The 12,500-nt window shown below is 46.9% G+C and overlaps 1 protein-coding gene across 2 annotated transcripts in view; it reads left to right on the forward strand.

Moving 5' to 3' along the window:
• Positions 1 to 12,500, forward strand: part of stab1 (stabilin 1) — a 335,483-nt gene that overhangs the window by 209,213 nt on the left and 113,770 nt on the right. For both annotated transcript variants that reach the window (XM_084317601.1, XM_084317602.1), the window contains 4 exons: positions 1 to 121; positions 291 to 444; positions 9,220 to 9,326; positions 12,333 to 12,452. The exon at positions 1 to 121 is cut by the window's left edge and continues 13 nt beyond it. In XM_084317601.1, coding sequence (XP_084173727.1) covers positions 1 to 121; positions 291 to 444; positions 9,220 to 9,326; positions 12,333 to 12,452 — 502 coding nt within the window. The remainder of the gene's footprint in view (positions 122 to 290; positions 445 to 9,219; positions 9,327 to 12,332; positions 12,453 to 12,500) is intronic.

Consider the following 12,500-nt stretch of genomic DNA (forward strand, 5'->3'; position numbering starts at 1 on the left):
AGTTTTCCACCTGCGCTCTTCTGAAGGAAAGTACAGGATGACCTTCAGCGAGGCCGGAGCAGCCTGTCAGGCAGAGGGCGCGGCGTTAGCCACCTTCAAACAGCTGGCCGATGCTCAACAGGTCAGTGCGAACACTGGGCCAGAGGTTATGTTATCGGTCGTGTCAGGCTGTCTGTGGATCTATCTGTATTTGAATTGTATCTTTTCTCTCTCTCTCTCTCTCTCTCTCTCTCTCTCTCTCTCTCTCTCTCTCTCTCTCTCTCTCTCTCTCTCCCCATCTCTCTCCCCAGCTGGGCATGCACCTATGTGTGATTGGCTGGATAGATGGACAGAAGAAGGGCTTCCCAACCAGTTGTGATCCCAGTGATCCCAGTGATACAGTGATGCGTTATAAAGATGCAAACACCACCGACAAGTTTGACTCCTACTGCTACCGTCTCAAAGGTACTACTGCTACTACTGCTGCTATACTACTACTACTGATACTACTACTACTACTACTACTACTACTATTACTGCTACTACTACTACTACTACTACTACTACTACTACTACTACTACTACTACTACTGTAACTGAGGGGTACAATTCCCTGACTGTATTACTAGATATGATACTTACTACCACTACCTTTGTACTTAATATTCGGCCACCCAGTACTCGGCATAAATATATTATGATGAACACTGTCACGTAGATGAAACGGATCCAACACAAATGTACGAATTAGAAATAGGTCTTTATTTCTACACAGCGATGGTGTGTAGAGCAAGCACTTAATCAAATCAATCACATTTATGAATGGGAATTAGTATGCACTTTTATGGCAAGAGTATTCGTCGGTATATCAATAGAGAATGTCCAATCTCTGAAGGCGCAGGTGGTACATATACGACCTGGAATAGTTAAGGAAGAACAGCAATGATACTTTAATGATTATAGACTGGATACACTAGGGGGGGGGGTTAATCCGGTCGCTTGTAAGCCGACAGGAGTAGGAAGGGGGGGGGGGGGTAGAGTCCGGCTGCCTCATCCGGCCAAGGGTATCCCAGGTGAACCCACTGTAGTGCCGTTCAATGCGCCGGCGATCCTTGGACCGCAGATGAAAGCAGATGGACTCTTTGTGGGCCGGCGTCCTCCGGTCCACGGAGGAGAGACGTGAAGCGACCTCGTCTTGCAGAGCGTCTCCTCACCTTGCGTCCTCTCCAGGGGGGGGGGGTTCCAACACACGGCAGTGTCGGGGGTCTTTATCCATGGAATAATCAACGTATACAAAGCATAATCCGTGCCTGGGAAGGCGGGCTGTCGTCGGTAGAATAATCCGGTATACAGGTCCACTCGCTCGTCGGCTCTGGGGCTCCTCGGGTGCAATCTCACATGGGGTCGATCAGCCTGGATAAGCAGCCAGTTTTCTGCCCGAAACGATGGGGTGCTGACTACGGTAGTATTCTCACCGCACGAAGCACTATATATTAACAGACTATTATTAGCTTAATAGACTACGTCCAACTCGACGATATAGTGCCAAATATGACTATTCAAATATTAATATACACGATGTCTCAATACCGATGGTAGGCCGAACTTGGCCTTACTCCCACACGTGGCGTCGCGGGGAGGCTTTACGTCTGTCACTCTATTGGAGGGTAAGAAACTGGACTGAAAAGGAAGTCCTACTTTAGTAGCGCAGTATATATACGCACTATGAACAAATAGTCCCATTAGTGGTGCGGTAGCCAGATTCCTACGCGGAACTAGGACTTGTTCGTACATGTTGAGCGGTACGTTTGAACTGGGTCTGGGGGGTATGGCAGCCTGGCACCAAGGTCTCGACCAATAGTAGAATGGAGACTATTATGGGATGTTCAGTAGGCTAGAATGGATATTCAATGCATATTGTACAAGGAATATACAAGGGATATCAAGGAATATTAGAGAATATACAAATACAATTAAATATATATATATAAATAAATATATATATTCGGTTTAATCTGGCCCTTCACAACAACTACTACTACTACTACTACTACTACTACTACTACTACTACTACTACTACTACTACTACTACTACTGCTGCTACTACTACTACTACTACTACTACTACTACTACTACTACTACTACTACTACTACTACTACTACTACTACTACTGATGATTTGATTTGATGTTTTTTATTTTCGTGTCTTACATACATGTATTCCCAGCCCATATGGGCTTACAAGACACATAACAATAAGTATATAATAATATACTTGACCAATTACTTGACAAATGACATTGTGGCAATTCCAGGTGTAGAGGTGCAGAATAAGCAACACACAGACAGGTTGCAGTTCCCAAAATCAAAATCTTTATTTTCTATTTCTAGACGCCGGGCGGCGTCTCCGCTCTGTGGCCTCTCGCCTTGCGCTGCTACGGGGGACTGAGAGGAGGCTCCTCGGCTCCATTAAGTCCCCCCTCCCCAACAGGCGCACCGCGCCGTGATTCGATAATCACATAATAACTCCTGATGGGTCTTTAGTGACAGGTGCGTCCGGAAGCGACGCCCAAACATGGGCAGCGCCCAGCCATTGGGTCGCCACGTAGCGCCCATCAATCACCAAGCCCAGGGGTGGCTTGGGGTTGCCACAGTACCCCCCCTCCAGCTCCGACCGTCGGGGAAGAGCGTCCGACGCCCAACAGGCATCCTTCCTGGAGAGGGCGTCTGCGTTGCCATGCGCCACCCCGGACCTGTGGATGACAGAAAAGTTAAACGATTGCAACTCCAGAAACCATCGAGTCACCCTGGCATTGGTCCCCTTTGTCTTGGCCATCCAGACGAGGGGGGCGTGATCCGTCACCAGCGTGAAGCGCCTCCCCAGCAGATAATAACGGAGCGTCTCCAGTGCCCACTTAATTGCCAGACCTTCGCGCTCCACCGCAGAATAGTTGCGCTCGTGTGGCAGCAGCTTCCTGCTCACATATAAGATTGGATGTTCCTCACCCTCCAGTTGCTGGGAGAGGACCGCTCCCAGTCCCACCTCTGATGCATCCGTCTGTACCGTCATCTCCTTGTCGAAGTTCGGGGAGACCAGCACCGGTCCCGAACAGAGGGCCGTCTTGAGGTCCTCGAACGCCGCCTCCGCCTCCGGTGTCCACTTCACCGTGAACGGCCGCCGCGCCTGGGTCAGATCTGTGAGGGGAGCAGCGCGAGCAGCGAAGTTAGGGATAAACCTCCTATAATAGCTTGCTAGCCCATTAAATGTCCTGACCTACTTCTTGGTTAAAGGGCGAGGCCACTCCCTTATCGCATCAATTTTCCTCTTCTGCGGTTTTACATTGCCCCAGCCTATTGTGAACCCCAGGTACTCTGCCTCTTCTAGTCCCAGCCTGCATTTCTTTGGGTTGGCGGTGAGACCCGCCTCCCGGAGGGCACCCAACACCGCTCTCACCTTTTGGAGGTGGGAGTCCCAATCTGATGAATGAATGATAATGCCATCGAGATATGCGGCTGCATAATCCCGATGGGGCCGTAGTACTCTGTCCATCAGCCTCTGAAAGGTAGATGGCGCCCCATGCAGGCCAAACGGGAGAACTTTATAGTGAAACAGCCCGTCTGGGGTGGAGAAAGCCGTCTTCTCCCTCGAGGCGGTGGCCCTTCGTTAGATCTAGTGTTGTGATAAACCTGGCCAGGCCCAGTCTATCAATGAGCTCATCCACTCTAGGCATGGGATAGGCGTCAAACTTTGAAATGTCATTAAGCTTCCTGAAATCATTGCAGAACCTGGTTGTTGAGTCGGGTTTCGGCACTAAAACAATAGGACTGGACCACCCACTATGAGACTCCTCAATCACTCCCATCTCCAGCATGACCCGCACTTCTCTTCTTACGGCCTCTCTTTTTGCCTCTGGGATACGATAGGGCTTCAGCTTTACCTTGTCTCCCGGGCTGGTAATGATGTGGTGCTGGGCCAATGTGGTGCGGCCCGGCGTGGCCGAAAACACGTCCCGGTTCTGTTGGACCAGCTCCCGAAGCTCCTGCCGTTGGGTCGGGGACAACTGTTCCCCGATGGGAACATCGGCCGCCTCTGCCACCTGCTGCGCAAAAGGGGGGAGAGGGGGGGGCGAGAGCAACACATCCCGGGTATGCCATTTCTTCAACAGGTTAACATGGTATAACTGTCGATGCTTCCTACGGTCGGGCTGGTGGACCTTGTAGTTGACGGGACCCACTTTTTCTATTATGTCGTAGGGTCTCTGCCATTTGGCTAGGAATTTGCACTCTGCTGTCGGAACCAGTACGAGGACCCGGTCCCCCACATTAAACTCCTGTGGCTGTGCGCCCCGGTCATAAATGCGCTTCTGTGCGTCTTGGGCCTGTTGCATATGTTCTCTCACCACTGGCCAGAGCGCCTTCATCCTGTCTCTCATTACCTGCACATGCTCTATGAGAGACCGGTGGGGCGACGGCTGTTCCTCCCAAATCTCCTTTGCGATGTCCAGGAGACCCCGCGGCTTGCGGGCGTAGAGCAGCTCAAACGGCGAGAAGCCAGTGGAAGCCTGTGGGACCTCACGCACAGAGAACATCAGAAAGGGCAACAACTGATCCCAATTCTTCCCATCCTTCTCCATCACCTTTCTTAGCATGCTTTTCAGTGTTTTGTTGAAGCGTTCGCACAGCCCATCCGTCTGTGGATGGTATAATAGGTTCGCAGCTGTTCCACTTTCATTAGTTTGCACATTTCTTTCATGACCCGCGACATAAAGCACGAGCCCTGATCAGTGAGAATGGAGTCGGCAATTCCCACCCGACTAAACAAATGAAAGAGCTCCCGTGCCACAATTTTGGCCGTCACCGTGCGTAACGGGATGAATTGAAAATGGGGGACCCTGATGTAAACAAGACGAAAGTTTTTCTCTGGTCTGCATCCCCTTAACAATTGTATGTATTGAGCTGTACTGTACTGTACCCATTCTGCAATCTGTTAATAAAGTTTTCAATCAATCAATCAATCAATGGCTTCGGGGTAACGTGTTGCATAATCTATGATTACCAGTATATACTGGTGGCCTCGGGACGATTTGACTAGAGGGCCCACCACGTCGAGGGCAATTCTTGAGAATGGGGTCTCAATGATGGGCAGTGGGATCAGAGGATTTTTATAGTGTACCTTTGGTGCTGCGCGTTGACACTCTGGGCAGCTCCTGCAGTAGTCCTCTACCGCTCTCTTCATGCCCGGCCAATGGAAACGCGCCTTTATGCGCTCCATGGTTTTGTCCACGCCCAGGTGCGCTCCGAGGATATGTGAATGCGCTAGCTGGAGTACAGTGGGAATAAAGAATTTCGGCACCAGCAATAGATCTTTAACCTCATCATTCTTTTTTACGACTTGGTACAGCAGTTGTCTTTTTATTGCAAAGTGAGGATATGACAGGTTACTCACCCCCTCCACTGGATTTCCATCTATGGTTTTGATATTCGCCCGGGCCTGCCTTAGGTTTGGATCTTCCAGCTGGGCCGTTCCGAACTGACCCGCCAGGTCCCTCCCCACCTCGTCCGCCTGGGGGAACTCCGCAAATGGGTCCTCGTCACTGCTATCCGTCTCGGGGCCCGCTTGGGGCGCCGGCGCGTCGTCACCCACACCTGGTGCCGTCTCCGTCTCACTCCCTGTTATATTCAGGGGCTCCGGCGCGTCGTCACCCACATCTGATGCCGTCTCAGTCTCACTCCCTGTTACATTCAGAGCACACACCTTCGGCTGACGTAATCCTTTCCTCTTCCTCGGTTTACCCGTGGAGGGTGGGGTGCGCGGAAAGATGACGGCTGAGCACAGCTGGCGATACAGGGGGCAGTCTCGACCAATCAGCAGCGCTACCGGCAGGTTGGGTATCACGCCGGCTGTCATCGAGCAGACCCCCTTGGTGGTTGTCAGGGTGATCTGCGCTGTGGGATACAACTGTGTGTCCCCGTGCACACAGGACACTGACACTTGCGGAGCCTCTGCGTCGCAGTTTGCCAAATGGGGCTGAACCAGCGTTATGACACTACCCGAGTCCAGGAGCGCTACTGCATCTTCGTCGTTGACGCGCACAGGTAAAAGTGTCGCTGATGTGTCCTTATGGGCCCAACAGGCTGCGCCATAATTGCACGTCTTTCCGCGGGGGTCTGAAGCTGCCGCCGATGGCATGGACACATCCCGGCCTGGGCAGTTCCACGAGAGATGCCCTGGCTCGCCGCAGTCATAGCAGCGTCTTTGTTCCTGGTCGAACAGCGGTCTTCTTCGGGGTAGTTCGGGATCACCTGCGTTCCCTACCCGGCCCCTTGGGCTGGGCTCGTCGGGACCCCTCCTCGTTCTTAGCCGCTCTGGCTTTTCCCCTCGCCCCCCTTTGAGTAAGTCCTGCGTTACCTGGTGGGCCTCCACAATATTCACTAGCTGCTCCACGGAGCGGGGTTCCGCTTGACTCGCCTGCTTCTTCGTGTCATAAGGGAGGGCTCTGACAAAGCGGTCCATAACAATCCGTTCCAAGACCGTGGGCCCTCCGGGGTCGGTCATTAGCCAGGCTCGGCTTATGCGGACTAGGTCGTTCATCTGGGAGCGCGGGGAGGCCTGTGCGTCATACACCCAGTCATGGAACCGCTGCGCACGGGACTGCAGACTATGGCCGTAACGGGACAAAATCTCCTGCTTTAGCCGAGTGTAGTTCTCGGCTTGCTCCGGTGGCAGGTCCTGGTCGGCCTTTTGCGCATTACCCGACAGGAAGGGGGCCAGCAGTCCCCCCCAGTCGTCCTCTGGCCAGCCCTCCCGGCCGGCGGTGCGCTCAAACGCTAGGAGATAGGCCTCTACATCCTCCTGCTCCGTCAGCTTGGGGATGAAGCGCCCGGGGTTAGGCCGCATCCCTGCGGGCCCTTCGTCCCGCCGGTGAGAGGCCATCCGCTGGAGCTCCGCGTGGATCATCCCCGTCTGTTTCCTCTGTTCTTGCAGGGCCTCTTCGTGCCGGGCCTGTTGTTCCAGGTTCGCCTGTACGAGCTGCTGCACCAGCGCGTCCATGCTTCTTTTCGTTATTATATATATATATATATATATATATATATATATATATATTTTTTTTTTATTCTATTCGATAAAGTCTGTTGTTGTTTATTCTGCACCCCTTATTGCCAGTAGACTATGCCCGCATTCTCCACCACTGTGGCAATTCCAGGTGTAGGGCTGGCAGAATAAACAACACACAGACAGGTTGCAGTTCCCAAAATCATACTCTTTATTTTCTATTTAAATAATGATCGCTTGCTGGCGGTAATCTGTCGGCCGGGCGGCGTCTCCGCTCTGTGGCCTCTCGCCTTGCGCTGCTACGGGGGACTGAGAGGAGGCTCCTCGGCTCCATTAAGTCCCCCCTCCCCAACAGGCGCACCGCGCCGTGATTCGATAATCACATAATCACTGTGACAGGTGCGTCCGGAAGCCATTGGGTCGCCACGTAGCGCCCATCAATCACCAAGCCCAGGGGTGGCTTGGGGTTGCCACAACATATAGACCAAGATGGCCACAAGAATAAGAAAATACAAGAAAATACAATAAAACGTAATATAACACAAGCTGTACGCAATGTAAATAAATAAAGAAACAAGAGGAATTCAAATACAATTATATAGGATATAGTGTGTTTTGTCTCAAGTGCCATGCCTTCTCCAAAAATCCTGCAAAACCGAAGATGTCCTCCACAAAAAAACAACTCAACATACAACTCTCAGACTGCCAAAACAAATCCGGATTTACAATTTGAATTTTCTCAAATAAAGCCCTCCTCAAAGCGGTGTACAAAGGGCAATAAAAAACAAAATGATATTCATCCTCCACCACTCCCAGATCACATAGAACACACAACCGCTCCTCTTCAGGTTTACCTTGGAATCTACCCACTTCCACAGCCAATGGCAGGGTGCCAGACCTCAACTGGGCACACAGAGACCTCCGTCTTCTCTTTAAGTTTAACATTACATAAGGTTCAGTAAAATACTCATTTTTAATTGCAACATATTTTCTAAGTTTAGGTTTTTTCAAAATCTCCACCTTCCACTTATCCTGATGGATTGTTGATAATTTTGTTTTAATTATGTGAACCTTACACTGCAGATTGTTCATAAAAATCATACTTAAGTCAGTAGAAGAAAAAATCATGGACATCTCTCTTGACCAGGGATGACCGTGTGCTCTGTCCCAATAAAAAATCTTTTTTGTCACCCTGCCATTTGGCAGCTGGACCAGGCGGTTCCATAACCTCACCATTTCACCTTTTTGCTTGACCAAGCAAGAGTCCCACCCCATGTCCCCTTCTATAGCCCCTTTTGGTGTGTATTTATGGACTCCTAAAAAGTATCTTATGGCCCGGTTCTGGATAGCATTACATTCAGGTGCATCATCAAAACCCCATACTCCAGCAGCATAAAATAAAACAGAACCCACCATTGAATCAAATAATTGTGTAAATGTTGAAAACCCAAGGTCAGTGCACACTTTAATTTTACTCAACACACCCCCTAGCGCCCTTCCTGCTAACTCAGACATTATTTTCCTTCCTTCTATGAAGCTCATGTACTCATTAAAGGTGAAACCAAGATATTTATAAGAATGTGTGTAAATCAGGGGCGTTGGTCCAAATTGAAACTTATGGCTACTCTGCTGTTCATGTTTTTTCCTGAAGTGCATAATCTGTGTTTTTTCACTGTTAATCGCAAGTCTCCATTTCATGCACCAAGAACTCATAATATTCAACATGTTTTGTAAATTTGCTTCATTTTCTGCAAACAACAATATCATCAGCGTACAACTACTTACTACTACTACTACTACTACTACTACTACTACTACTACTACTACTACTACTACTACTGATACTACTACTACTACTACTACTACTACTACTACTACTACTACTACTACTACTACTACTACTACTACTACTACTGATACTACTACTACTACTGATACTACTACTACTACTGATACTACTGCTGCTTCTACTATACTACTGCTGCTACTACTACTACTTTTACTACTACTACTACAAGATGAAGACAAAGCATAATTTATAACTGTAGTGTCATGTTCCATATTAAATCACTAGGCTTCACCCATCATTGACTTGGTTTACTGTACATACTTATGGAGTGCTTTTTGACCCTTGGTGGCCTCCATAAACCAACCTCCTAACCAGTCTGTCTGTGTGTCTCCCAGATGTGATGTGTGTGTGTGGCAGTGGATATGTAGGTAATGGAGCGTTCTGTAATGGAGACCTAGCCAGTGTACTGGCCACTTCCCCCCAGTTCTCTGTCTTCTACAAGGTTATTACTATTATCATTATTGTTATTATTATTGTTATCTTAATTATTATTGTTATATCATCATTATTATCATTATCATTATTATTATTATCATTATTATTATTATTATATACATACTGTAAATATTATGTTATGTACACATAGTCGCTACATTGTTGTTTTTGTTACTGTTTTAAAGCTGTGCTGATGACTGAATCACCCCGATTCAGGTTTCCTTCATTATAATACTCCAGCAAAAAAATAAAGCCCATTTATTGTGCCCATAATGTCACACACACCCCCAAACTACAAACTGTCACAAAGGTCTTGATAATACTTGATAATATTTTCCTCATGTCACTAAGCTGTATTTAATACTTCCTGGAATATGTGATCACAATGACATCACACATCCCAATTCAATAACTCACAATTAATCACATTCATTTGTACAAAACTGTTTGTTAGTTGTGGGGTAAGATAAGACCAATCAGCTTTCTCTTTTGTGGGGAGTGTTTATTTAATTTCACTAGACTGGACTGTAAGGATTCCTAGAGGGAACAGCAGCTTTATGCTGTGTTTAAATAATTAAAATAAAATAAATAATATTTCCAAGCCAGTTATTGGCAGGTGGTTTTGCACTATTTGACGAGGAACGCGATAGTGATACTCATTGGTCATTGATGCAGGGAGCTGTTGTTTTTGGCCAATCAGATGTTTTTTGGCCAATCAGATGCATCAAAAAACTGAGACCACCGTCACGTTCCTCGTCAAAAAGTACAGTACAAAACCACTTGCCAATCAGATGCTGGGAAATACTTTTTATTTATTTAAATTCAGTTTAAAGCTTCTGGTGCTAGCCGCTTTAAATTCATCTTAACACTTTCCGTGCCAGCAGGGGGTGCCAGAAATAGGCGCTTGAGTGCCAACGCTGTAGTCAATGGAGGGCGATCATATTTGCGAACGCATAAACTATATCTTCAATTATGGCTATGTGTCTAATACGCCCGTCGCTTATCAATGACTTGTTTGCAGTCAACATTGTCAAAACGAATTGTTTTTTAATCGGTTCATTTCCATTTTATACCATTTTGAAAAACGCTCGTTTTTTTTAACTTTCAGAAAAAATTATTATTCTGCAGGAATCGCGCTTTACTGTAATACACAAAACACGTTGTCATTTTTCGGCCTATTTATGAATAGTTTTCAAATAAACGCTAGATTATCGATAGTATATGTGTACTTATGCACGCTATAGAAGCGGGCTGAAAAATCGAATATCTTATTTCCTGATCAGCACACACACACACACACACACACACACAAACACACACACACACACACACACACATACACACATATGGGACACGTTGCTATATAGTTTCAAGTTTCTTTAATAGTTTCTTTAATAGTTTTCATACAGAAGTACAGAATACTTTTATACAAAATGCTTCTTACTGTTACGCTCCAGAGACTGTGCTAGACAAGATAAGTATGAAATAACATAGTATAGCATGTAAATTAGAAGTAAAAAAAATTAGGTCACAGTGTTCAGTATAGACATATGTACAATGTTCAGACATAACTGAATTGCCATATAATATACAATATACTATGCAGTGTACTAATATACAATACTATATAATGCAAAGCAGAAATGGGATAAGGTACAATTTAGGTACAATTTACAGTAAGGTGTACGAGTTGTAGTGCAAATCCTTTATCAATAAATATAAAGTGTGTTTAGGTGATCTAAAGTGTGGAGAGTGGGTGCTGCATTGTGTTGTTTGTTTAAAGTGAGTGTGTGCGTGTGGATGTGTGTGCTGTGTGCATTTGGTGGTTGTTGTATAGTGTTTATTGTTCGTTGAGCAGCCTGATGGCCTGGGGTGAAAACAGATTCCTTACAGTACCTCAGATCAGATGTTCTCCAAAAAGATTATTCCAATTCCTGATCGCCATTCCAAATATCGATCGCGTTTATTGATCCAACGCTGGGTGGTCGAAACACATATTCCACGCTGTTCTGCGGCTCGGCAATGAGTGGGTTTGGCTCGGATTACATGCCTGACAAGTAAAATGTGAAATCCGGACTCTTTTTTTCCCATCCATTTCATTCAGTCCAATCCAATGGGGTGCAATACCATCCGGAGAGACGATAGGGGGCGGTATTTTCCCTGTTCGAGCTCAGACAGATCCCCACTGGTAACGTGAGGCTAGATTGATGAAAAAAATTGGAAATCGATAATAAAAAAAATAACGATTAAAACCGAGATTTGTCGTCGGTTGCCACTCAACGCATGGCATGAACTAACGAGATTTCTCGTCGTTGGCACTCAAAGTGTTAAAGCTTCTGGTGCCAGCCACTTTAAATTCAGCTTAAAGCTTCAGCCGCTTTAACCTTCTGTGTATTGTCGCAGTGAAAGGGCTAACCGTTTGGTAGTGCGGCAGTGAAAGGGTTAAAGCTTCCGGTGCCACTTTAAGAAAAAGAAAAAAAGCTTTATTTCTGCTGGGCAGGTAAACTCACTTTTGCTCATCTCTCAGAAGTTGCCTACTGCAGCTTTAACATTATAGCAATTGCAGCAATCGTTATAGCAAATGCCTGCCCGTCTGCCCTGGTCACCCAAGATAAATCGTTTTCATTCAAAAGAGCCAGTTCCAGTCATTCTCCAAGAAAACCATTTGAAAAGAACCAGTATGAGTCCATCTCCTTCAATAGACAACACCTAAGATGGCCGCCACAGAGTGGCCATTTTGATAATGCTGTCTGGTTCTGCTTCTCTCTACCCCCCCCCCCCCTCCCCTTCTGTCTGATTTTATTTATTTATCTATCTCACTCTGTTTCTCTCTCTATTTCTGTCTGTCTGTCTGTCTGTCTGTCTGTCTGTCTGTCTGTCTGTCTGTCTGTCTGTCTGTCTGTCTGTCTGTCTGTCTGTCTGTCTGTCTGTCTGTCTGTCTGTCTGTCTGTCTGTCTGTCTGTCTGTCTGTCTGTCTCTCTCTCTCTCTGTCTCTCTCTCTCTCTCTCTCTAGATGTTATTAAACTATGCTGATTCCTCAGAGGAGGGAAAGACGTTACTCTCCTTCCTGTCCACCAAGTCATCCTATGCCACTCTGTTTGTGCCTCACAATGCAGGCTTCTCCATTAATGAGGTAACAATGAATTTCAAAAATCACTTACAGAAAATATACTTAAGTATA

The sequence above is a fragment of the Notolepis coatsorum genome (assembly GCF_963971535.1).
Source record: "Notolepis coatsorum genome assembly, chromosome: 6".
NCBI lineage: Eukaryota > Metazoa > Chordata > Actinopteri > Aulopiformes > Paralepididae > Notolepis > Notolepis coatsorum.